General features: G+C 54.9%; 4 protein-coding genes across 5 annotated transcripts in view; all 4 read left to right on the top strand.

Annotated features, from left to right (window-relative positions):
• Positions 1 to 25596, top strand: part of HOXC4 (homeobox C4) — a 62314-nt gene that overhangs the window by 14499 nt on the left and 22219 nt on the right. The gene's annotated exons all lie outside the window — the stretch shown is intronic.
• Positions 121 to 2493, top strand: HOXC8 (homeobox C8). The gene is made up of 2 exons (XM_004716883.2): positions 121 to 556; positions 1987 to 2493. The coding sequence occupies exons 1-2, from the start codon at positions 121 to 123 to the stop codon at positions 2277 to 2279; spliced, it is 729 nt and encodes a 242-aa protein (XP_004716940.1). The 3' UTR covers positions 2280 to 2493.
• On the top strand, positions 18711 to 21149 carry HOXC6 (homeobox C6). Of its 2 annotated transcripts, none has more exons than XM_045296332.1 (2): positions 18711 to 19654; positions 20394 to 21149. In XM_045296332.1, the coding sequence occupies exons 1-2, from the start codon at positions 19255 to 19257 to the stop codon at positions 20723 to 20725; spliced, it is 732 nt and encodes a 243-aa protein (XP_045152267.1). In that variant the 5' UTR covers positions 18711 to 19254; the 3' UTR covers positions 20726 to 21149. The 2 variants fall into 2 exon arrangements, with proteins under 2 accessions (XP_045152267.1, XP_004716941.1); XM_004716884.2 differs by having other exon boundaries at positions 20418 to 21148.
• HOXC5 (homeobox C5) lies at positions 23869 to 25324 on the top strand. Its single transcript, XM_004716886.2, has 2 exons — positions 23869 to 24379; positions 25110 to 25324. Exons 1-2 carry the CDS (start codon positions 23926 to 23928, stop codon positions 25322 to 25324), a joined length of 669 nt encoding a protein of 222 aa, XP_004716943.1. The 5' UTR covers positions 23869 to 23925.

Here is a 25596-nt window from a genome sequence, read left to right as displayed (position 1 = left end):
GCCCGGTCCCGGGGAGCCAGCCGGCCGGGGTTCGGTCCCGGGGGGAGGGGAGCTTCGGGGGTACCGGGCGGGGGAGTCGTGAGCCAGAGGGGAGGGGGCCGCGGGTTTCATGTGCCCAGCATGAGCTCCTACTTCGTCAACCCCCTGTTCTCCAAATACAAAGGCGGCGAGTCCCTGGAACCGGCCTATTATGACTGCCGGTTCCCCCAGAGCGTGGGCCGGAGCCACGCGCTGGTGTACGGGCCCGGCGGCTCGGCGCCCGGCTTCCAGCACGCCTCGCACCACGTCCAGGACTTCTTCCACCACGGCACCTCGGGCATCTCCAACTCGGGCTACCAGCAGAACCCATGCTCGCTGAGCTGCCACGGAGACGCCTCCAAATTCTATGGCTACGAGGCGCTCCCCAGACAGTCCCTTTATGGGGCGCAGCAAGAGGCGAGCGTGGTGCAATATCCCGACTGTAAATCCTCCGCCAACACTAACAGTAGCGAAGGACAAGGCCACTTAAATCAAAACTCGTCTCCCAGCCTCATGTTCCCATGGATGAGACCCCACGGTGAGAAGCCTTTTCTCTTTGCCCCTCGGTCTCCCGCGCTCCGGGGTCTTCCCCCCCCACCCTCCCTCCCCTCCTTTTTGTCTGCCTTCGCTTTCCCTCCTGGCTTTGGGGTCTCTCCCGCCTCCCTGCCTGGGTGGGTTTCCCTAGGTTGGGGAGGTTCTGCGGGGCATGGAGGTTCTGTGGCTCCTGGAACATTTGGGGGACTGGGGGGAAGGTGGGGGAAATGTGGGGCCTGGGTGCAAAGGGTTAAAAACTGTTTTCTCCATCTGTCTGTCTCTGTCTGTCTCTGTCTGTCTCTCTGTCTCTGTCTGTCTCTCTTTCTGTATATGTATGTGTGGGTGTTTGTGTGGGTGTCTGTCGCTCCCTTTCCCCATCTCTAAAGTCAAAGTCTGGGGGATGAGGCTGGCAAGGGCCCCCAGTTACCCTGAGGTTATCAGCCTTTGGAGAAAAGCATTTATTCACAAGGCACAGAGTCTGGGATCAGGGCAGTGGCCAGACTGTCTTGAGGGAGGAGGAGACCCCTGTTTTCCTCCCCTTGCTGGGTCAAAGAGCACCCCCCCAAGGACAGGTGCCCTGGGGTACCCACTACCCCTTCTCAGAGACTAAGCTGAGGGCCACTACCCTAACTCTGCTCCACTTCTCCCAGTTGGAAGACAGGCAGGCAGCAGGAGAGGAAGGACAAGAGAGCCTGGAAAGAGAGGCCAAGCAGAGGAGGTGCTCTGAGCCTCAGAGTCCCCTGGCAAGGCTGCCTACAGGCAAGGGCATCCGGGGTCTCCCTGAGACCTTCAGAGGGGGCTCAGGTCATGAGTCCCTCCGAGGGTGGCTCTGCATGGCCCTGTTTCGAAGTAAAGGGGCAAGTGAGAGAGCAGCGACAAGTTCCAGTGGAGATGGCCCGTGATTTATTTGCTGGGCTCTAGTTAGCAATCAGGCAGAGCAGTGATACAGTCCAGGAGATCAATGATTTTTCTTATTGGAAAAGCATTAGGCAGAGAGAGGTGAGGAAGGGGCAGTGGGCAGTGCCCCTCTTCTTTATCCTCATGCCCCCCACCCCTTCTTTTGGAAACAGACTGTGTTCTCAGCCCTACTCTCCAAATGCCACCCTGCACTTGTAAACAAAGCTATACGGGCCACTTTCCTGGGATTGCAGGCCTGGGGGACTCTGTAGGACTCCCCTGGCCCCTGCCAACCCCCAGCTTCCAGACAGACCACCCCCACCTATACCCCCACCCTCACTTCACCTCCCAAGATGATGCCCAACCAAAACAAGCCCCCAAACTTTCCTGCCCTTGTCTGCTTTCTGCCCTGTCTTTTCCCCTGGAGGGAGGGAGAACTGGGGAACTCCCAGGGAGAACTTTGAGGGAGGAAGGGTGGCAGAGATAACCCAGAGTCCCCACACAACCGTAACCAGACCGGGGTTCTGTTCTGTCCAGCTCCGGGGCGGCGCAGCGGACGGCAAACTTACAGCCGATATCAGACCTTGGAACTAGAAAAGGAGTTTCTCTTTAATCCTTATTTGACACGAAAGCGCCGGATTGAGGTCTCTCACGCCCTGGGACTGACGGAGAGACAAGTGAAGATCTGGTTCCAGAACCGAAGGATGAAGTGGAAAAAGGAGAACAACAAGGATAAACTTCCTGGAGCCCGTGACGAGGAGAAGGTGGAGGAAGAAGGAAACGAGGAAGAGGAGAAAGAAGAGGAGGAAAAGGAAGAAAACAAGGACTAAGCAAAAAAGAGAGAGAGAGATCCCCCCCCCACTTAGCAACTCCCTTGAAGTTTCGTTTTATGGTAGCGGATAATTGAGAAGTTTACGACAGTCATTTGCTTTTATAGAGAATAGAATGACACTCACAACTCTAACTACCTGTCAGATACTTGCAGCTCTGGCTTTATTACCTTCAGACTCCCCCTCTCTTTATTTGTCTGGGGGCTGGTGAAGTGGGGGGGGACCGAGACACTGCAAAAAAAGGAAAAGTTTGGCTGTGTCTCAATGCTCGCCCCCCCCCCCCAACACACACACTTGCTCCTACCCCCACCCCTGTGAGTCCTTCCTGGATTGTGAGGTCTGAGACCTGGCTTCCTGGCCAACCGTCCCCATCCCCTTCCTGTCATACCCCCACCTCCCTCTTTCCCTGGTATTTATTTTAAAGGGGAGCCCCCTCAAAATGTGGAGGAGTACTCCTGGCTTTGTTTGTATGCTAGGATTTTCGCTTATCACATTTATTTTTCTTTCTCTTTTACTAAAGGAAAGGGAAGAGGGCAAAAAGAAGAAAGGAAATAGTAAAAAAATAAAATGATAGCCAGGAATATTCCCCCGCAGGGGCTCCCTGCTTAGAAGGACACTCCCCCCCCCACACACCTCTTGACTTTCTCTAGGAACCTGATGTGGTGGTGGGTCTCTCCCCTGCCCCCTTTTGAAGGGGGGTACCTAGGAACCCGCAGTCACCTCTCCAAGCCTACCTACCCTGTCCCATGCTCCCCCCACGGGCCCAAGCCTTTCTCTCTCGCTGTTTGACTTCTGTTTTGTTGGGCCCGGCTTCCTCTGAGCTGCTAGTGTTTGTGCTCAGAAATCACCATAATCATGAAAATAATAATAATAATGCTGATAATAAATCTTAAATATACTACCTAAAGGGAACCTGCAATAACCTTGAAAAAAAAAGAAACGAAAAAAAAATCCTAATATAGGAGGGGAAAAAAAAGAGAAAAAAATTAAAAAAAAAAAAGACAAACCTCCAATGTATTTTATCAGTCCCTATAGAAAGGAACCTGCCTTGAGCGTATTCGTCATGCAGTTTTGTTGTCGTTTGTTGCTGCTTATTTCACTAAGAGAAACCCAACAACTGAGACTGCCTAGCCCGCCGGTACTGTGCGCTTTCTTCCTCGTGCTTTTCACCCCAGTAGAGTAGAACTAAATTGCACTGAATGTATAGTTAACGCTCTGTCTTGAATTCTCTGTTTATGCAATGTGCTCGAAAGGAAAAAAAAACACGTTAAAATTATATCTATAATAATAATTTTTGGTCATTTGTCTTTATGTCCAGCTATGAATGTAGATTTGGTGTCCCAACAGCCCTGTTCCTGGTCCAAGTACTTTGTATTGTATACGTGAGTCATAATAAAAAAAATTTTAAAAAAGGAGAAAAAATACTTGAAGCTGGACTCCCTCTGCCTTCTCTCCATCTCCCACCCTACCTCCACCCTCACCTCCTTTCCTGGCCCTCTGGCAAAGGCCTGCTGCACCTGGGGCCTGAAGTGGGGGTGGGGGGTGATGCATTCAAGTGGATTGGGCCTGGGAGTGGAGGTGGTCTGCTGGACTGGGAGGGCAGGTGAAAGGAGAGGAGGAGGAGGAAGAAGTTCCACTCCTTGTTGGGCAGCGGAAGGATGACAGGATGCTCTTCAGAGGAAACCTTGACTCCGAAAAGCTTCTCAATGGGAAGACAACTCCCTCAGCATCTCCTTTCTCCTCAACCCTCCTCTGGGCCCTGACACAGCATGTGCCACCTGTCCTTCTCCCAGAGGAGGACTTTTTCTTCCAGGCTCTGCTCAGGATGAGGCAGCAGGGGCCTTTCTGATCCCCAAGGGCCCTCCGGCAGTTCCTTGGGCAGTACCCAGCATCCAGCACTAGAACAGGGACTAGGGTGGGAGAATGGTGAGGCCCAAGGCAGTTGACCTGTCTGGGGGGATTGTGGGAGGTATATCTAAAGGTGGGAGATCCTAAGGGTGGGAGTGAGGAGGATTTTGAGTGAAGGAGAAAAAAGGAGAAGGGGACGACAAATGAATTGATGAACCCAGTCAGTCAGTCCACATCCTGAAACTTGGCCGACAGACAGACAGACAGACAGCCCTCACTGTCACCCAGCCAGAACTGTCCGCTCCAGCCCCTGTGCCTGCTCTCAGGGCAGTCCTGGCTGTACCCCAGCAGTTGGGTAGCTAGCCTGGTCCTGCTTCCTGCTTGCTTTTTTCAGGCCTTTCAGGCCATTGGCCTGGATGATTTTAGGAGTGGGTGGGTGCCTGATGAGAGAACGTTCCTTCCAACCACAGTAGTCTGGGGGAGGCCCCCCCTCCCCAAATAAACGGGTTGAAGGTGCAGGAACTTTGGGGGCAAAAGGGTCTCTCACTGCTCTCTGGAGAGTCCTAGATAGGGAAATCTGTTTATGCCAATAAGATTCTGGTCAAATCATCCCAAATTCCAGAGATACAGGCTGTCTGACTCAGTCATGAGATGGGGTAAAGGGGAGGGGAAGGGATCTTCTGGTCTGAAGAACCAGACTCCCAAAGCCTAAAATATTGTTTAGGCCATCTCTCTATCTCTCTCTCTCTTAGTCTGTCCCCCACTGCCCCTGCTCAGTGGTTTCCCTAGCCCCAGGCCCCCATGACGGACTGAACTCTTGCTTTGTGTCATTTCACTGGGAGGGTCCCTGGCTCCCACGCAAAGTGATACTGAGAAAGATGGGGTCAGAGACTGAGTGGAGACAGAAGACTTCTGCAGGAGGCTGCGGACTGGAAGCTCAGGCTGCTGGCAGCCGCAGGAGGACCGCTTAGGGCAGACACTCCTGTGAAATCTTTCTGAACCTGGGGTCCCTGTTGGGAACTCCTGTGACAGCCAGGTAACCCCATTTACAGCAGGACAGGGAGACTCCCGGCTACAGCTAGGGCCTCGGCCTCGGAGGCCCGACAAGATATTGCATTTCTTTCGGGGGCCCTGGCCTTCCCACGGGGCATTGCTTCCTTGTTCTGAGAAGGCTGGACAGGCAGAGGGCTGTTTCATTTTTAAATGCAAAATTATGAGTGCTATGGAAAAAAATATATGCATCTGCTACAGAAGCCTAGCCTAGTGAACCCTACATTAAGGGGCTCTGGTGGGCCTCCCTACCTTTCCCCCACACCCAAGGCCCCATTCATCCTTGGCTCCAAGCCCCGCGAGAGTCCGAGGTGGGTGCCTCTGACTTCAGACCCTGTGCAGTGGTGGGCATGGGGGGGAGGCCAAGCCAAGCGAATCTCCACCACCCGCTCCTGAGGCACCTACTCCTCCGTCCCTCCTGCCCACTGCCTCTATTTTCTCGTTTGGAGGAAAAAGGAGGTAAAACCCCGTTTTATGAGGGAATGTAATAGCGAGCGGGATGCGCTCTCTTTAGAAACGCACCCTCCCAAATGCTCCCGCCGCCCCATTACCGGAATAGGGACCATTCGGCTGCGGCAGATAGGACTTACTTCCATTCTTTACTTTTTATTAGCCAATCAAAGTGGCTTCCGAAAGCTATTTGTGATTTGTGAAAAATAGTATCTTTCAAAATGCTGAGTTGAACCATCTCGCTCATTTCGCCTAGAATTTATTATTCTAATCTCAGCCGTAGAGACGGAATCACGCCGCCATTAAGTTAGGGTGCAAATTCGTTTCTCGAATTTTTTTTTAATCAGTGGCATTTTCTCTCCCTCCCCGCTCCTCCTGGCAGAGGCTGTGGGGGGTGTCAGCTGGGGCCGGTGGGGATCTGGGGGCTTGCAGGGTGGGAGAGCACCCTGAAGATGTCCTTGGCTTGGTGGGGGGGACTCTGAGTGGGAGAGTGGGTTGGCCTCTCCACCCTAGCTTTCCTCAAATGAGGTGCCCCAGCGACTGCCTACGGGCTGGGCAAAGTCACCGAGGCAGCCCCAATTAGAGCTGTGCCAATTAGACTGTGCCACAGACTAGAAGTCAAATTTCCGGTGAGCTGCCCGCAGTGCTGTCCCATTCTCCCCGCTGCCCATTGTGAAAAGCTGGGCCAGCGCTTCCTCCTCGTAATTTTTAACTACCTGTTATAAAATTTATGGGTGGGTTTGTAAAAGCACCGAGGTCCCTGCATCCGGCTGAGGGAACAACTTCGCTAACTGGGGAGGAAGTTTGGGGAGGGGGTGAAGGATCCTCCACCTTTGGTCGCAGTAGGTCGTTGTTGTCCGGGTGGGGGAACCTCCCTAAGAAAACCCCTTGTGCCCAGGCGATGGGGAACCAAGGGGTGAGTCAGTGGCTTCCAGACCTCCAGTTGGTGGGCTGGGATCCCATAGCAAATTGTTTTGTGAGGAATGAATTTATTCTGGGCTCCCTCACACTCCATTCACCACCAATATTCCCCGTCTGGAGGAGCGAGGTTGCTCAGAACTTAAGCGCAAAGGTGCCATTCAAGGCGAGAAAAGGTTATTTTTGCAGAGGCTGGGAGAGGCAGGTCCCAGCTGCCCAGACACTGAAGCAGGGATTAAAAAAAATTTTTTTTATTTGTAAGGCAGGCAGGGGTGGGCATCCTGGCTACACTCACAAGGTTTCCAACTGCCTGGAACCCTCAAAGGCAATGGAAAGAAAGGGCCAAGGTCTTGGGCCATAATTTTAATTCTAAAATGATTGGGTGTCATCCACGATTTCAACTTTGGACATGTGGAGACTGGATGTTGGGGAAAGTTCTCATGCTCTCGGAGAAAGGGGCCTAGGGATGAGGGGTGCTCTGAGGGTCCCCAACCGTCAGCCCTTGTGCTGCCTTTGCAGAACTGCCCAGGCCCTCTCCAACCTTCTCTGATCGCTCTTCAGATCACGGCCAGGTGGGGAGGCTGCAAGCAGCCTGAACCTCCCCTGGCTGTCTGTGGTGGGGTGGGGTGGGGGCCTGCAGGGGCACCCCATGGGTCTTGAGGGTGTTGTACTATGGATGCCTAGAAGAAAAGATAGGGGCAGAGCGGGCATCCCTTCTCTGGCCCTTGCCGTGCAGCCATCACTACATCAGTGCTACACACCATTGCAAAGCTCAGGTTTCCTCCAGATAGAAGCGAAATTGTTCCATTTATTAAGGAAAATATTTAAAATTGTGCACAAGAGGGGTGGCAGCCTACCCCTGGCACCAGGATCCATCCTTCCCACCCCAGTTCACCCTCTGGCCCTTTCCACCCTCCCTGGGAGCGGCGTGACCCATGGGGAGTGGGCGGTGGGTGGGGTGGGGTGGGGGCCTGGGGACGCTCCCTCTCCTAGAGAATTGGGTAAACATGGCGACCGCGGGGCGCCCATTTGCACACGCTACACAAATGCATCGCATTCCCGGTTGTTTGCAGAAAATTTACAGCTGAGTAATAAAAGTTTACGATCGACTCACAAGTTGGATTGGCCACAAGAAGTCATGTGGATTCCATCCATGAACGTGAACTTTTTATTGTGGTTTGTCCGTTCGGAGCGCTCCGCAGAACAGTCCTCCCTGTAAGAGCCTAACCATTGCCGGGGAAACCTGCGCTGGGCGCTCCCTTCATTACTAGTATTTTTTTAATTAATCGGATTAATAATTATTTTCTACCCCCCTCCCCCATTTAATTTTTTTCTCCCAGGTGGAGATGCCGGAAGCTGGGGGCATCTGGGGAGGGGGGGGGAGAGGCAGGAGTTGAGGGTATCTCCCTCCCTTCTCACCCCTTCAGCCCCCCAAGGGGCAGGGGGACAGCGGGAACAGGAGCTGAGATGAGGGCTGCCGAGCCTTCGCCCCTCCCCTCTCCCAGGCTCTCCCTCTTACCCCCTTCTTGCAACTGCCCTTCATTTTATTTGGCTTTTTGATGATTGGGACTATGCTTTTTGGATTTTGAAATTTCTATAAAGTAAAGAACTGTGTCTGTGGAGCCAAGACTGGCTCTCGCTCGCGGCACAGAATGAGGGAAGACAAGAAAGAGAGAGAGTGGGAGAGAGAGAGGCAGAGAGAGAGAGAGAGAGAGAGAGAGAGAGGGAGAGGGAGAATGACAGCGGCGCCCGGTAAGTGTTTCCTTATTGGTTCAAATATGTAACTAATGGTCCGTAGCTGGGTGGCGGTTTCAAGATAAGGACAGCGGCGGATTGTCGTGGTTAGGGAGAAGAGGGGGCTGGTGGGAGGGTGGGCGCGTGGGCAATTGTTGGGGGGGCAGGGGGGGAAGAAGAGGGAGACAAGGACAAAAATGAAGTTAAGCTGGAATACTGGGGCGGGGCTGGGGTGGGGAAGCGTAGGTCCAGAGGTCCCCGTGCGCCGACGTGGAGGGTCGGGGGCAGGAGGGCTATGCCTTTGGGGCGCCAGGCCGAAGTCTAGGGTGCCGGCCCGCGGCCTGCTGCGGGCGGTGTCCTCCGTACCTGTTTATTCTAGCTCTGCGGCCTCGGGGCTAAAGGGAGGGGGTCGGAGAGAGCCGAGGCGAGAGCCCAGAAGCTTGAACTCCAGGGCTGGAAGGAGGCTCTGGGTCTGTGTCCCTTGCCCCTGGCGCAAAGTCAGCCCCCCAACCGCAAACAAACTTTGCAGCGCCCCCGTCCTGCGCGGCGGCCCCCTCCCTCCTGGAGCGCGCGACCGCGAGAGCTCACACATGCGCAGTGCGGGCCCCGCGCTGCGCCGCCGAGCAGGAAGCGAGCGCGGCGAGGCGGGCCGCGGGGCTGGTTAATTGGCAATTAGGGGGGAGGCTGGTGGCTGGTGCGCGTCAGCGGAGAGAGCGCGTCTGCCCACCCCCTGCGTCCGCCCCCACCCGCAGCTGCCCGGAGAGGGGGGGGCCCTGCACTGCGGGTTGAGGGGTGGGGGTGGGGGATGCGCTTCTCAAAAGCCATCTTGTGCTTGGAGAAAAGGGGCCTATTGGTGCCCCTTCCCTGGCCCAGCGCCCCCCTACCCAAACCGCGGCTGGCCACCCCACCCTGAAAGGCCCTCGGACCACTTCCTCCGCCCCGGGCGAGGACTGGCCCAGTCTGGGGGGCAGAGGTGCGAGTTGGGGAGGCCCCAGGCTGGGCGGGGACTGGCCAGGCCTGGCCGCTAGCGGGGCCTCCTGGGTGCGTGGAGGCCACGAGGACTCCAGGGTCGCTGGGCTCCTGGGGCTGAGCCTTCCCACTCGGGCACTGGGAAGGGCCCGGCGCTTGGGATCCTCTGAATAATTGGTGCTAATGGAGTGTTGTGTAGTATTAACCCGACACATAAGGCTTCATAACACAGTGTCTTAATTTCTTCCAAATGTACGTGGCCCTGAATGCGTTGCCTTTTGATATATGACCCCGTCCTGCTCCCCAGCCTGGGTCCAAGGCAGCCCCTAGATGTGCAAGCGTCTGTTTATAAAAGGACAGTGCACACCCAAAGGGTTGCACCCCCAAGCAGGCACCCCCAGGGCTTGCGGCGGGGCACAATGTGTCTGGGGAGAACCTGAGGGCAGACTCACCTCAGCTCATGAAGAGGCACCCCCCTTGACCAGAGGCGCGACCCCTGGGTGCCTGTGCCCAGCCCCATGGGGGAAGGGAGCCCTCCAAGGCCTCCTGCCCAGACGGACCCATCGCCTGGAGCAGGGGGTGGGGGTCATGCAGAAATCCCCCTTGTTTAATCAAATTCTTCAAAAATACACTTCGGCTTCATTCAAATCAACCCCCTAGGGCCCAAGCTGCTTGTGAATCTTCCCTGCCCTCCCCCCACCGCCCCTTCCCCTCCTCTCCTGCCCCCCCAAAATTCCCCTTTCGCAGCCGACATAAAGGCCTCTGAGGTATTCTCCCCCGGGAAAAAATGGCATTTTCGCTCCCCCTTCCTACCCCCACCCCAGTAGGACTTGTGTGTCGGCAGAGGCGTCTGCAGAGGGGCTAATTTCGCGTTCCTTGTTTACGATCGCGAAAAGCGCTCGGCTCTCCCCAAATGGGCCCAACCCGCCGTCTGCTCCAGCGGCCGAGAGCGAGCTCTCCCGCCGCCCCCGCGCGGCCCGGGAGCAGATGCTGGGGGAGCCAGGCCTCGGCCGGCGGGGACCCCAAGGCTGTGGCACCCAACGAAGGGCCAGGGGAGTGCAGGCGAAGGTCCCAGGAGGCCCGAAAATGGGAGCCTTTCTCCTGGCGGAATGTGGGAGCCGCCAACCGGTGAGGCCTCTATTTCTCTCTTTTGCCTGTGTTTTGTCCGACCCCACCCCGCGGATGGCCGCAACGATGGGGGGGAGCGGCTCCAGTGTCCTTTGTTTGCCCGCGTGGATAGCAGTTTCGTGAGGGCCACTCAGGCCAGTGGGGAATCACCTGGGATCGAAGCGAGCCCCCCCCTTCAGAGGGGCGGGCTTGGGCGAGGCTGGGGTAATTGTCTCTTGTCCTGCGCTGGGATTTAGCTGAATATGCTGACGGCGAAATTTCGGGGTGCTAGGGTTGGAGGTTAACAGCATGGTCCTGAAGCATCATATAATATATATATATTTTTTCTAGTAATTGATTTTCTGTCATCTCCTGGCTTTTCTGTCCTGCAGACCCCTACCTTACCCTGTGCCCTCACCCCCAGACCCCTCCCCAGGAAATGGGGGAGATAAAGAAGGCTTAGCAGCTATGGCTGGGCCTGGGTTTCAGGCCTCCAGCCTGGAAGGGGCTGCAGTGGGCCCAGTCTTCTGATGTTACTTTCACTTTGCCTTTGCCTGCCCTGCCCCCTGGCCCTCTCACACAGAAGCAAAGAGGGGCCACCAGTGGCACCCCCCACCCTCCTTCCAGGAGTTCCTGTAGAACCAGTCCTTGGTACAGGCAGGGCTGTGATTATCTAAGAATAGCCAGGATGGCTCAGAATAGAATCTTGGCTGAAGGACTTCCCCCAGCACATGCTGGACTGGGGCTGGGCAGAACCTCCGATCCTGGCCTGGAAGCTTCCTGGAGTCCACAGCGTTCCTGCTAAGAACCCTCTCCCTGGGCACCTAAGGCCTGCCTGGGGCCTGCCTCTTACAGCCGGCTTTGTCAGTCCTGCCAGCCGCTGTATTTCATGTGCCGATTCCTAATTCGGAAGAAATAGGCAGAACAAACCCTTTCTCTCCCCGCACTGACAGTTGTGATCAGCACGGAGAATGCGACCTTGTTTGCAGAAGGCGACCTTGTTGGGTTAGCTGTTGTGTTTAGAAAGCAGGCCCTGTAGCTTTGTATATTGTATTCATTATGTACAGGCTCAAATGTACAGACCCAGGCTTCAGCATGAATATATACGGACTCAGGTTTCCTCCAGTGGTTAATTGTATATTACCATGCCTAGAGCCACTCAAACACCGTTTTATGTGCATGTGAAATATTTTTAGCCCTGGATAGAACGGGATTTGGGCTCCTGGAGGCACTGGGTCCACCAAGGAGGTGCTCGGTGGCTGTTTTGCTGGAAACATGTGCCTGTGTGCTGGGATCGAAGGATGCGGGTTCCAGTAACCACTAGATGCCACAAAGGCTTTCTCAGACTTTATTGCCTTCAATGTCTTGGGGTTCAAGCAATAATAAATCCCTTCTGCTTTCTCTCCACATCTCTCCCAACAAATTCCCCCTACTCAGAGCCTGTTTTACCAGGGAACCCCAGTTGTGTTGACAGTGAATTCTGTGGGAAATTCATCCTAGGCAACGTGCACCAGCCAGCAGTTCTGAGCAGCCAGAGCTAGGTCCCCATGCTGGAGGCCTCTCTGTGGCATAGAAGAGCCGCAAGTAGCTCACAAAGTGACCTCTGGGCAGAGGTTTGGGGAGCTGCTGACAGGGGGCCTTGGGAAGGCTGGTGGAAAAGGTGAACCCCAGGGGTAGGAGTGCATCCTTGGCCTGGTGCACCCTGAGAGGGCAGATGAGAGGCTCTTGAAAGTTCCCTGGATGCCCCATCTGGTTACCGACCACAGGAGTGCATTTTAATCCTCTCCACTACCTGAGCCAGGGTGAGGCGGGCCGAGAGATGGCTTGCCACTGCCGCCTGAAACGAAGCTAGGCCCGGCGGCTGCGATGGGCCTGGAGCGCTGTGGCTGTGGATGGGCCGAGTCTGCGAATGAACCGGCTTCGTTTTCCCTTCGGGGCCACAAAAAGGCAAAGCAGAGGCGAACTATAAATGTCAGTGGAAAGTCCCATAAATGAAAGTAAGGACAGGAGTGGGACCGGAGGGGTTTTTCTGCCGCTCCCTGGGAGATCCGGTTCCTCCGGGGCTGCGGGTCTAGGCACGCAGCGAGCGCGAGGGCGCAGCCTTCCTCCACCTTCCCTTCGCGACTCGGAGGGGAGAGCAGCCTTGGCTCGTGTGTCTGTTGTCCGGGGAGCTCGGGGCCCAAACCCCAAGCCGGTGCTCTATCCCCGGTCCACGCGTCTGTCCCCTGCAGCCCCTGTTTATTGTGTCTGCGAGTTATTTACTTGTTTTGTCTACTGCCACCCTGTGTCAGAAACCCGCCAAACCAGCGAACTCGCCCAGGAGAACAAAGTCCCCGTGCGAGGCGGAATTCCCTCCCCTTTCCTGACACACACCCCCCCACTGCCTTTGCCCTCTCCTCCCTCGATTTCCCTTTCTGAAAGAAGGAAGCAGAAATAGTCCTAAAATAGGGCAGCTGTTTATAGGGTCAGGGGAATGATGGAGACACCATAAACCTCCAGGTGCCCCTTGGTGGAAAGGTTTGGAGTAATGGAGCAGCCCTCCCCTTGGGTCACCCTCCCTGAGGAAGTTGAGCCGCCACCCCCACCCCCACCCCAGCCCACACCCCCAAGCCTTTCTGCAGTTTTCCAGATTCACAGGTTGTTGGGTTTTTAATCAGGATAATGTTGTCAGCTTCATAAAACTAGATAAAGCATGTCGCTCCCCCCCCCACTCTTCCCTCTCATCAGCGCCCCCAAAATAGCAGTGAATTTAAGCAAACCCTACAAAGTTAAATTGCCCCACTCACTAAAGATCCTATAAATCTCCAATCCCACCAGGTATAAAGTCAGAGGCCAACTTGCACCTCTACCATGGCGCCTGGTGAGCAATACTAAGTGTTCTCCTTCCCGAATGCATTCCCCTGCCCAGCCCCCCCTCTGCCCACCAGCAGAGATTAAATGGTTCCTTCAGATCTGCAAACAATTGAAGGATAAAATTATTTGTAGGGAAATGAGGACTATGTTTCACTCTTGGCTTATTCCAGAACTTACTAACATTTTATTTTCAAGTGGGAGAAGTTAGACCAGGGAAAGAAGGGAAGGAGGGGGGGGCGGGGGGCAGAAAGTGAGCAGAGAGGCAAGACACCCACACACAGAACTCTTGCTGTCTATAACTTTTATGACCTTTACAATTTCCTCATGACAACTCACTGTGACGTCATAAATGCCACATCTTTGAATTTTACAATTCTCCTAAACCTCCAGAATGGCTTGAGGCTGTGCTTTGTGTTGAGGGGTGTACCAGAAGTCCAGAAGCTTTGCACTTCCATAGGCCCAGTGCAGACAGCTCCCTCCCAAGACCCCTCCTTCATTATCTGACACCCACTTGAGGCCCTATTCTGGGACTCAAGAAAGTCTCCTGAACCTTTTTTCTCCTTCCTTCTCAGCCAAGCAGGGCCATTTGTCCAGTGCCCCCTGATATGTCGCTCCACACACCCACCCGTGGGGGTGAGAACCATGGTGTCCTACCTGCGGATTCCACATACCCTGCCCCTGCATTCAATGTTTCCAGCTGTTTGTGATCGAGGTGGGAGACTTGGGGGCCAAATCCCCCCAAAACATACAGATGATTTCTTCCAGATGGGACCGGAAGGGGGCTCAGTGCTGAGTGTGATGGGACAGGGAAGCCTAGGACCTATTTCACGTTTTAACCTGAAGCCAGAGAGTGAATTGAGAAGCCAGACACATGCCTGGTGGGTGTGAGCAGTAAGTGGGGTAGCTGTAAGAGAAGGTCCAGCAGAAATCTGGAAAGAGAGAAGGAGGGGAAAAAACAAGACATAAACTAGCAGTGCCCATGCATATACCTTTCTCATCTGTTTAATTGCAAATAAAAGCCAGAGCAGCTCAGGAAGTCCCTGGACCTCTTCTTAGCTCAAAAGTGAGTCACCGGCCAGGCCTGGGAGAGGAGAGGTGTTGGGGTAGTCCACAGCAGTCTGACAGGCCTTTTCCTTTCCTCTCCCTATAGAACCCCCCGCCCACACTCCACTCAGGAGATCAGTCTAGGCCCAGTCCCCAGAATAGCAGCACCCACAAAGGGGATCCATTTCCGGGTTGGGTGTGTCAAATTTCACTTTGTTTCTAGGGTCTCCATGCCTGAATTTTGAAAGGAGCAGTCTTTTTTTACAAAGCAGTGCATACAGTGTGTGTGTGTGTGTGTGTGTGTGTGTGTGTGTGTGCGCGCGCGCTCAGATAACTTCCCCAACCATATGTATGAGAAACGGGGGTCCTCCCTTGCGTGAGCCATGCTTTGGTGGTGCCCCAGTTTCCTGTGTTCAGACTCTTTGGCAAACTAGAAGACCCTGCAATCTTTTTACTGCACGTCTGTCCACAGAGATCAAAGATAAAACACTAGGCTTTTGGAGTTGAGTTTTGTTTTGTTTCTTAAAAATTTAAATAAAAAAAAATCTAATCATAATCCAGTCAGGCTAACTGGGCAGTCACCCTGGAACAGCAAAGCCTTCATCAAATAATGTGATTGTGAAGTAAGCTGAGCAATTATTGAAACTCCGCTTTCTCTGCAAGAGGGACTCCAGCCCTCGCCCAGTGGCACAAAAGGGGCTGGTGTGGCCACTGCTCCTCTCCAGCTCTGGAAATGGAGAATTGGGGTGGGGGTGGGGAGCAGTGGTGCTGGGGGAGGCAGCTGCAGTGGCTTCCAGAAAGGCCGGGCTGAGTGCTGTTCCAGAGCCCCAATCTCTGAGCTGCCCGTATCAGAGGCCCCAGGAGCAGGCACTACAGCCAGGAGCAGGCAGGAACGGAGTGTGTGTGTGTGTGTGTGTGTGTGTGTGTACGTGCAGGGGTGGGTGAACTGCAAACACCTGTGCTCAGAGAGTTGGGACATCTGGGGAGACCAAGGAGAGGTGGCCCACCAGGACACAAACCAGAGGGACCTCTAGAACCGATGGTCTGTTCCCAGAGAAGAATACCAGTCTCAGCTTCCCCACTTCAGATACCACCCACTCCTTAGAAATGAATGCATGCCTCAGAGCAAGGTGGGGGGCAAAGGCAGGAAAGGCGAGGCCTGCACCCAAAGAACCTCGTCAGGTCACAGATCAGTCTCCTACCCACCCTCTCCGAGTTCAGCCATGCACAGGTCTCCAACCTTTCTCTGGCTGGATGCGGAGCTAAACCAGAACCGGGTGCTTGACTCTCCTGGGGAAACTCCAACAATCCAACTTCCACTGCAACCCTTGGGACACAGGCCCATGGCTGCCCCCCACTAGGGGCCAAGATGTCCTAGTGAGTGAATTCCATTCTTATAATTATCATTCAGGGCAAGCATGTGTTTTGGATTGGGGTGGTGGGGGACAGAAGCAGAAAGCAGCTATTTCCCCTCTTTTATTCCTTTTTTTTGGAGGGGGTGCTAGGAGAGGATTCAGAACTGTTTGTGAAGCCACTAATTATAGCTCTGAAATTAAAGATAATCTGTGTTTGACTCTCCAGCCCTCTTGGAATGCCTGCTGCCCACCAGGGGAGGGGGCAGAACCGCCTGAGACCTGTGGGTCTGAGGGGTGGGGTGGGGGCTCTAGGTGTGTGCTCGCTGATTTATCTTGGCTTGTTTTAGGGAAACAAAGAACAAGTTTCTACACCACCACCTCCCCTCTTCCCAGGACTTGTGCATATTTACCGAGCTCAACTGCAGTTTTAATAAAACATCTGTTCTTGCTTCTGCTGATGAGTTTCCATAATTGTTTTCAGACAAATTTAACAGGAAAATATAAATATGTTTGGAAAAATCCAAGTCCCCAGCTTTCCCCCTATACATAGGCATTCTTTTGCCCCAAAATTAAATGAACATAAAATGGGAAAAGGAAAATACAATCCAGAGGAGGGGAGCTTGAGTTCATCGGACCATTCTCCCCCCTTGGAGCGAATCTTGCCAGCAAATGTTAGCTGCCTTATTACAGGTCTAGCTGAAAGGGGGCAGCGTCTTTCTCTGGGAATGGAAGGTGATGGGGAGAGTGGATTTGAAATGAATTTTGAGTAGCGTCTTTAAGCAAGGGGGGGGGTGTAATTTCTATTTCTATTTCTTCTGCTCCTTCCAGCATTTCTGCCTCCCCCCTCCCACCCCCAGCAGCTGGTTTCTGTTCATTATAAATCTGAGAGACCTTTCAGTCTCTGCCCTCTGTTTAGGGACGTAATAAAACACTAAACTTTCCGGGGCTGAGACTTACATTCTCTGCTCCTTAGGTCACCCACCCTCCAGAGCCCACAACCTTTAGGCCCCCAAAGAGACTATTCCCAACTTTGGGGCCCCTGCCCCCTTCAGGCTTGGTGGAGGAGGGGCTGGGGGAAGAATCCTGGCACCCCTGATGGGGGCTGCAGCTCCTGTCCCAGAAGGAGACCTGGCTTTGAAGGTCTGAGAATTCCCTCCCTCCTCTCCCCACTCATAAAGGAGATTTTAAAATACGTAAAACATCAACACTCATGGAAAGTGAAAGCTCATTAAGACATCCTATCTTCCATCATCCAATTTGTTGTACATTGCAACAATTTAATATCTTGAAGGAAATATCACTGACATGATTTATCCCTCTAGCAATCTCTCTGAAATGGGGGGAGCGGCTTCATCTCCCTTCAGGCCACTTCAACTTGTTACACTGCTACCCCCCAGCAGAAAGGCTGGGGGCTCTTGAGTGGCTGCTTGTGTCCAGGGGTGCACTGGCTTGTCCCCCAGCTCAGTCCCTGAGGTCCTTCCCTCCTGGATGCCTCTTCCCCTCCAGGGGGCCTGGCGCCCCAGCCAGCTGTTGGAAACCTCTGCCCAGGCATGCAATGAATTTGAGGACAGCTGGAGTGGAGAGTGCAAGGCAACTCCTGATGGTGTCCGGGTGTCTGGGTGTACCTGCATGTCACCCCCAAGGAGAGAACACAGCTCAAAATTCCTCCCTGAATTTAAGAACTCCCCTCCACCGTTTTCACCTTGATCTCCTTGGGGGAAAGAAAGAGTGGCTCAAGGGAGAAACCTTTCATCCTGACAAAGGGTCTTTCCCCTTCCCTTCTAAATACCAACAACCAACCTCTCTCTCTCCTGAAGGGCTGGGCTGTATTTCTTAAAAGCCAATACAAATTGTCTGGCAGAAAGACTCTTCAAGCCCGTAATGAGGTTCATGTCTTAACTAACATGCCGTCTCCTTCAGCCCCTGCGCACTGTCTGCTTTGGGGTTCGGAACTTTATTTTTCCCCTCTAGCGACACTCCAGGGAAACCTTCACGTTACAGAAGATGAATAAAGGAGTTTTTTTTTTCCTAGCGTAGTCCCGTTTATGGCTTTATTGCTGCCCATTGATTACTCTGCTTTGTTACAGAGAAGGAAAAGATCATAAAATCCTGGCGACATCCGGGTTCTTGTAATAGCCAGTTCCACCACCCCCCCCAAAAAAGGAAGGGAAAATATGAGCTTTCACTGTTCCCTACTCACGCCCCACCACCCCTTCTTTGTCAACTCAAAACATTTCCAGCCTCTGCCCCGATAGCAAATTAAGTTTGGCTGTATCAGGAGAAAAAACCATCTGCACACCTTCCGCTGCGGCACCCTCAGAAGCCTTGGACACAGCTGCCTTTGGCTAACCTTGTCTTCCTTCTCCTCAGGTGGGAAGAAAAGGAGACTAGAGGCTGTTAAGAGGTCCCACAGAGGGCGGCTAGCATTTGGACAAGCGCCCCAGGATCCCTTTGCTGTCCTTTCTAAGCCCCAGAGCCCAGGTCCAAGCAGGGTGCCTCCCCTGGCAGGGCAGAGAGTTCCCAGGGACCGGAGGGGCTTCCAACGTAAGCAGGGGCATGAGCCTACAAGACCCTAAGGGGCCCTCCGAGCCCCACCAGCCTTCCCTTTCTGCCTGGTTCCTACGTGAATTACCCCACCAGCCTTGGCTGCTTCCAAATCATAAATTCTCACCAACATAAACAGGAGTTGCTGTCTCCAGAAAGCCTCTCAGAGTTTTCTTCCTTCCGCTCTCTTCCATCATTGGCTTCTTTCTCTCCCTTTTCTGTCGTGTTTTAAGCATGTTACCATTTAGGCAAAATTGCTGTAAGAGTTTCTCCCAAAGGGAGTCTGGAGGAGGGGGCACACGGGTGGGGAGTGCTAGGAGGCAGAGACCAGCAGATGCTTGGCCCCTTTGCCAGAGCTCTGCCTCTGGACCCCTGAGGCTCACCTTCACCTCTCTAGACCTAGCTGCGCTTCCCTCCCACTCCCATACACCCAAGGCTCTCCATCACACCTCTGAGCACCTTGCTTTATTACATTTCTTTAGACTTTGGATGTTTTTAATTATTAGAGAAAAGAATACTGAGTTGGTGTTGGGGACTCATGCTATGTGTGTCAGACCAGAATTGCCTGGAGGATTGGGGGGGGGGGCACCTATAAGCTCAGAGGGGGGTGGAAAGCTTCGCCTATAAAGCCAACCATCAGGATGCAATGTTAGGAGGGGGCAGATGTAAAGCATGAAATCAGGTTTAAAAAACACCCAGAGATTCGCCTGGCTCTGGCCACAGCACAGCAAAGTTAGCTGCGGCTGAGGGATTTCCGGGGGGTGCTGTACCCCTTTCCTGGGCCCCGCGGCCCTGCGCCGGGACACTCACCCCCTCCGTCACCCCCAAACCAGGACCTTCACATACATACATTTTAAAAGAAATCCAAGTCTTACTTTCAAAGCACACACTTAGTCTCAACTAGGGAATCAACAGAAGCAGAAGCGATTTTTTTCCCCCTTCTTGACATCTGGCTCGCGATTGGCTGGAAGGGGGTCAGCTGACTTTGTCATTTTGTCTGTCCTGGATTGGAGCCGTCCCTATAACCATCTAGTTCCGAGTACAAACTGGAGACAGAAATAAATATTAAAGAAATCATAGCCCGACCAGGTAAAGGCAGAGGGATGAATTCCTACTTCACTAACCCTTCCTTATCCTGCCACCTCGCCGGGGGCCAGGACGTCCTCCCCAACGTCGCCCTCAATTCCACCGCCTATGATCCAGTGAGGCATTTCTCGACCTATGGAGCGGCCGTTGCCCAGAACCGGATCTACTCGACTCCCTTTTATTCGCCACAGGAGAATGTCGTGTTCAGTTCCAGCCGGGGGCCGTATGACTATGGATCTAATTCCTTTTACCAGGAGAAAGACATGCTCTCTAACTGCAGACAAAACAACTTAGGACATAACACACAGACCTCAATCGCTCAGGATTTTAGTTCTGAGCAGGGCAGGACTGCGTCCCAGGACCAGAAAGCCAGTATCCAGATTTACCCCTGGATGCAGCGAATGAATTCGCACAGTGGTGAGTTTTACAGCTCCAAGATATAAATTAAATAAACTGAACTGGCTTTATGACCGGCTTCCCTAGAAGAACGGGCGGAGAGAGTTTTTTATGGCCTCATAAAAACAATCAGGCTCGTCTCCTCGCTGACGCCGAGACAGGGCCCCCTCTTCTGCCCCCTCTACTCGCCTCCTGGGCTCGCTGGCTGGGGCCTGGCCCCCCTTGGCCCCGGACAGACTGGAGGGCTCCAAGATGAGCAGAGGGGCAGTAACGGGGCAGGGGAGAGGGCAGGAACTAGGGGAGTCCCCCCCCCCAAAGTCTAGTCAGACAGAGGAGAAAGGGGGGGAGTGGAGAGGGGAGAAAGTAGAGAGAAGTTTACAGGGAGCTAGGGTGCTTGGGGAGGCGGGGAAGCCCAGTCCTTGAGAAACAGGGGCCTCCTCCCCAATATGAGGAATTTCCCCCCCAAAAAATTCAGCTGTTAGATTTGCAGCATTCTATCAGGTTCCTGCCTCTCTCCAACCCCCACCCCCACCCCACGCCCACCTTTCTTTGGGACGTGCGCCTCCCAACCTATGGGGGAACTGAATGAAGTTGGGGTCCTGTGTGCACCCCCAGTGGGGGTGGGCAGAACCAAGGGGAAGAGGCTTGACCCTGAGCCCGCCGGAGGGGGGCCTGGTGCTGCTGGCCCAGTTTGGATGGTCAGGACAGGACGTGGCTGGGCGAATCCGTCTCCAGAGGGTGCTTTGCTGATTGTTTTTAGTGTGTTTTGTGCCCGGATCTCTAGGGGTCGGCTACGGGGCGGACCGGAGGCGCGGCCGCCAGATCTACTCGCGGTACCAGACCCTGGAACTGGAGAAGGAATTTCATTTCAACCGCTACCTAACGCGGCGCCGGCGCATCGAGATCGCCAACGCGCTCTGCCTGACCGAACGCCAGATCAAAATCTGGTTCCAGAACCGTCGAATGAAGTGGAAAAAGGAATCTAATCTCACGTCCACGCTCTCAGGGGGCGGCGGAGGGGCCGCGGCTGACAGCCTGGGCGGAAAAGAGGAAAAGCGGGAAGAGACAGAAGAGGATAAGCAAAAAGAGTGACCAGGACTGGCCCAGCCACCCTATCTCCGTCCTGCTCCCTCGATCCCTCCAACTCCCTCCTGATCACGCGCTCTATATTTATCACTGGCACAATCGATGTGTTTGGACTCCGTAAAACAAAATTAGGGAGTTCAATGTGGACCTGAAAGTCAGCTCTGGACCCCCTCCCTCACCGCACAAACTCTCCCGCGCCACCCGCCTCCTGCTCCTCCTAGCTCCCTGGCTCGCTTGTTCTCAGCTTGTCTGCAGGCCCCTTCCCCAGCCCAGGCCTTGGGGGCTCAGGGCCCCTGGACCTCAGCTTCAGGCTCCTCAAATCTCCCTCCAACTGAGGACTTGGCCCCCCACCTTTCTCGGCGCCCCCTTTCGCCCCAGCCCCCCACGCGCCCTAAAGCAGGCTCCAGGACCTGGGCCTCTGCTCAGTGGCCTCAGGGCCTTCCCTGCCTGGCTCTCCGGAAGGCAGGAGGCTCCAGGAGGGTGTGCCTGCCCCCCCCAGCACCCCTTAGGGCCTCCCCGCTGTCCCTGCCCACCCCCCACCCTCCCCTGCTCCAGCTAATGCCCCAGCCCAGGCGAATTGTATTTAAAGAATCCTGGGGTCATTATGACATATTACAAACTGTGACCGTTTCTGTGTGAATATTTTTAGCTGTATTTGTGGTCTCTGTATTTATATTTATGTTTAGCACCGTCAGTGTTCCAATCCCATCTTAAAAAGCAACGAAAGGAGGGAAAATTACAGAAAGAGAAAAAATACTAAGTGAATGACGTTTGTTTAGCCAGTAGGAGAGAAAAAATAATAAAAATCCCCTTGTGTTACCCTCCTGTATAAATCCGACCTCTGGATCCGTTCTCGAATATTTAATAAAACTGATATTATTTTTAAAAGTTTACATTGGGATTTCTGTTCCTTCGCTCTCCCGCCGACCTCAGGGTGAAAGTTGGAGCAGGCTGGGGCGTCCCTGCGTCGGCCTGCCGGCCTGCAAGCTCCCAGCCCCCTCTGCTCGCTCCCCTGCCTGGGAGCCAGCGCCCGCCGTGCCCGGTCTCCCATCCTCCTCCTGGTTGCGATGGCGGCGCTAGGAGGCCCTCTCTGGGCTCCCTACACCGAGCTACACACTCACCCCGCAAAAAAAGGCCAAATAGGATTTCGTTGGGGAAAAGGAAGAAAAAAGAAAAAACAGCCCGGGCTGGTCGGGTTGGGCTCCAGCCCCAAACAGGCCTTTCTTCCTGCCTGCGAGGTTAGGCTTCTGAGTCCAGAAGCCCGAAAGGCCAGACAAGAAGATGATCCAGGCACCAGGGTGGCCCCCCAGTTCACGCCCCTGAAGAGGGGGCCGCCGCGAGGGCAGCCCCGGGCCGAGCCCGGCGGGCAGTTGCGAAACAACGTGGCCGTGGCGGAGGCGGAGAGCCGAGGGGAAGGAGAAGACGGCGCGATTCGAGCCCTTCGGCGGCTGGGATGAGCGATTCAAGGATGTTTCGAGAAAGCCAGCGTGGAAATGGAGCTCTGGCCTGCTCTGGGACTCCTGACGTGTCCGGGGACAAATCCCTCCCTACTAACCGCCCCAAACCCAGCCGGGTTCCTCTCTCTCTCTCTTCTCCTCTTCTCCCCTCTCACCCGGCGCGAAACGCCCGCAGCCGGCTCCTCACCCTTTCCCAGCTCGGGCCTGCTCTCCCCAAGCGCAGTCAGAAAGCTGAGTGGGCCAAGGAAGAGAGGTACTCTGCAGGGGGGCAATCCGCCAGTTTCCTGGACCCTCCAGATCCCCTCCAGCACCCCCTCACCCCTGCCAGTGGGGGCTGGAGGGGGGGAAGGGGGACTTCTAGCAGGGGCGGAGATTTCCTGGGTCTTTAGAGGCAGGCAGGAGAGAGTAAGACTTGGGGCTAAGAAAGAGGGGAAAAGGGCCCAGTGGCCTTGAAGACTGGCTGACTAGGATGCCCAGGGCCTGGCCCGCCCACACCCAGGAGTCCTCTTCTGACCTCCAACTCACTCGGGAGATTACTCTCCTGTGGACTTTCAGGGTCCAGATCCCTAGAAAGCCTGGGCCAGAGGCCTTTTTCGCAACTGGTACAAAGCAGGCCCTTCCCTCTGCTCTTGTACCGTTTGTGGTAAAGTGCTGATTGCTCCCATATACTCTCCCTCATATATGTGTTTCTATCCAAAGTATCTGGATCAGGTCTCACAGGAGCATCCACACACAGGGACACCAAGCAGTTGTCTAGCCCATTGTGTCTGGCTCTGTATACACAGAGCAAAAACTGCCCCGTTGCCATGGTCTGGTCCTTGGTACAATGACATTTATTTCACCTGGATCCTCCCTTCACCCACAAGCTCACCCCAGAGAGTTCCCAGCACTCTCTGTCTCATGATTCGCCCACCCCACTACCTAGTTCCGCCCACCCAGGCCCCTTGGGGGGGGGGTCCCATTTGCCTCTCTAGAGGCTGAGTTTACTTTCCCAGGGCAACAGGGACTTTCTAGTCTATAGCCCAGTCTTGGGGCCTCAAAAGGAAGCATGGGATCCCCACCCTCGATTTAGGGAGTCTAAGATAGCTAGCTCCCTGACATCTCCAACCTACATAGGGGCCACCCAACCTAAAACCTCTCCCCTCAGTCGTTTTTGAGTGCTGGGATGCCCTGGGAGCGCAGGTGAGGGGTGGAAGCATGACTATCCAATACAAGAGCTTCTCCGCGCTCCTTAAATGAGGCCTCATCTTTCCTAAAAAATAAATACAATTTAAAAGACCAGCCCAAGAGTGTTGCAGCAACAGCCAGTTAGTCTCCACGGGGTAGAAAATTCCGCCGCCAGCGCGACAGGCTGCAATTCCTCCATTTAAGCACCAGGTGTCGCTGTGGACTCGTTGTCCCGGCTACCCCCCAGTTTCAAGAATCTTTCCCCCCCCACCTCTCCCCCTTCCCTCTTTCTCTCACTCCCTCTCCCCCTTGGTTGGGCTTTGCCAACATATCAAGATGCGTTTCGCCGGCTTCCATCACTAACCTCCCGGAGGTCATCAAGCCAAATTTATGAGTGGCCGCTCGTGTCACGTGACTCTATTTAAGGCTCCCTTATTTGGGAAGAGCGCATAGGATAAAGAAAGAGATATCTCCACCTATAAATTGTGCACTTTGGAGAACAAAAAACCCCTCAACTTCAAAGAGTCACAAATCACCCTTAATCAAAAAGGGTGCAGAAATTTTTTGGGGGCCCTCCCCGCCATGAGCTCCTACGTAGCCAATTCATTCTATAAGCAGAGCCCCAATATCCCGGCCTATAACATGCAAACTTGTGGGAACTATGGATCGGCCTCAGAGGTGCAGGCATCCAGGTACTGCTACGGCGGATTGGACTTAGGCGTCACTTTCCCACCGCCTGCGCCTTCCAACTCTCTCCACGGGGTAGACATGGCTGCCAATCCCCGGGCTCACCCCGACCGCCCCGCCTGCAGCGCCGCGGCCGCTCCGGGACACGCTCTGGGCAGAGACGAAGCGGCTCCTCTGAACCCCGGGATGTACAGTCAGAAGGCGGCTCGCCCGGAGCTGGAGGAGCGAGCTAAGAGCAGTGGGGAGATCAAAGAGGAGCAGGCGCAGACAGGGCAGCCCGCCGGACTGAGCCAGCCACCAGCCCCGCCACAGATTTACCCGTGGATGACCAAACTGCACATGAGCCACGGTAAACTTTAGGACTTCATTTTGCGCGCTCGGGTCCGCCTGGGTTTTATAGGCCATGCGGGGCAAATAAAGAAAAAAAACCTGCGGCCATAAATTTTACGATCCAGGCATCAATGGCTCGTAAAACTGTCCACTAAAAGGCTTAGAGGCTGTGTGCGCCCAAATTTACGACGACATAATTGGATCATAGGAACAAAACGTGTATAAAAGGCAATATTCAATTTTGGGGGGAGAGGGAGGGAGTTAAAAAAATAGAGGGATCTGAAGGGTGAGGAACGCGGGGCTCCCGGAGCGGGGATCCCCCCGCGGTGGCTCCCTTCCTCCCCTGCGAAGCGGGCTCCGGGCCGGCGGCGCTCCCGGCTCGGGCGGATTCCCGTCCAACTCGGGAGGGGCGGGACGGGGGTCCCGGGGGCTGGGGTCGGGGAAGGTGCTCTCATTGTTCCGCCCGAGCCCGGGGCTCTCTCTCCCTATCCAGCCCGCAGGCCCGCCGGCGGCTGCGCCAAGGCCGCAGCGCAAAGTTTGCTGCCACGGCGGAGCCGCCTCTCTCCCCACGCCCTCCGCCCCGGCCCCGGCCCGCTAGGCCTGGCTGGCCCGGTCCGGCCCGGCTCGCCTCCCCTCGGTCCGGCCGCGGGTGTGGGTCCTGGAGCCAGGGTGTGGGCGCTGGGATGCTGCACGTTGCACGCTATTTACCCCTTCCTGGCTGGTGGGTGGGCGGGGGGCTTGTGTTCCAGAGACAGATGGCAAGCGGTCCCGAACCAGCTACACGCGCTACCAGACTCTGGAACTCGAGAAAGAATTCCACTTTAACCGCTACCTCACCCGCCGCAGGCGCATCGAGATCGCCAACAACTTATGTCTCAACGAGAGACAGATCAAGATCTGGTTCCAGAACCGCAGGATGAAGTGGAAGAAAGATTCCAAACTAAAAAGCAAGGAGGCTCTGTAGAGGCCGCGGGCAGGCCCGCAGCGTGCCCGCGCCGGGCCCCCGCCTTCCCCTGGCGCATCTCAACTCGCCCTCCGGGCCGCCGGGGCAGGGGCTGAAGCCCGGCTCCCTGGCCTCCCAGACAAAGCGCCTTCCCTTGACATTCCGCGTCCCCGTCGACCCCGGGTCCCCGAGGGGCTGCCCCATTCTGCCCCGTCTCTCCCCAGCTCTGCTCAGCACCCGGGTCTCAGGGCGAGCTCAGCCGGGGGGCTCCAGAGGGCTGCAGCCGGCTGGCG

This window comes from Echinops telfairi, unplaced genomic scaffold, assembly GCF_000313985.2.
Source record: "Echinops telfairi isolate 266 unplaced genomic scaffold, ASM31398v2 ScPeMD7_7404;HRSCAF=8442, whole genome shotgun sequence".
In the NCBI taxonomy this organism is placed as follows: domain Eukaryota; kingdom Metazoa; phylum Chordata; class Mammalia; order Afrosoricida; family Tenrecidae; genus Echinops; species Echinops telfairi.
The sequence above is the reverse complement of the archived record's forward strand: the minus strand, read 5'-3'. Positions and strand labels throughout refer to the sequence as shown.

What these genes read in the sequence shown, in the direction of transcription:
- HOXC8 (XM_004716883.2), top strand. Translation starts at nt 121, where the DNA reads ATGAGCTCCTACTTCGTCAACCCCCTGTTCTCCAAATACAAAGGCGGC. An exon ending in CCCATGGATGAGACCCCACG is followed by an intron (nt 557 to 1,986) that starts GTGAGAAGCCTT and finishes TGTTCTGTCCAG; the next exon opens with CTCCGGGGCGGCGCAGCGGA.
- HOXC6 (XM_045296332.1), top strand. Translation starts at nt 19,255, where the DNA reads ATGAATTCCTACTTCACTAACCCTTCCTTATCCTGCCACCTCGCCGGG. An exon ending in GCGAATGAATTCGCACAGTG is followed by an intron (nt 19,655 to 20,393) that starts GTGAGTTTTACA and finishes GATTGTTTTTAG; the next exon opens with TGTGTTTTGTGCCCGGATCT.
- HOXC5 (XM_004716886.2), top strand. Translation starts at nt 23,926, where the DNA reads ATGAGCTCCTACGTAGCCAATTCATTCTATAAGCAGAGCCCCAATATC. An exon ending in CAAACTGCACATGAGCCACG is followed by an intron (nt 24,380 to 25,109) that starts GTAAACTTTAGG and finishes CTTGTGTTCCAG; the next exon opens with AGACAGATGGCAAGCGGTCC.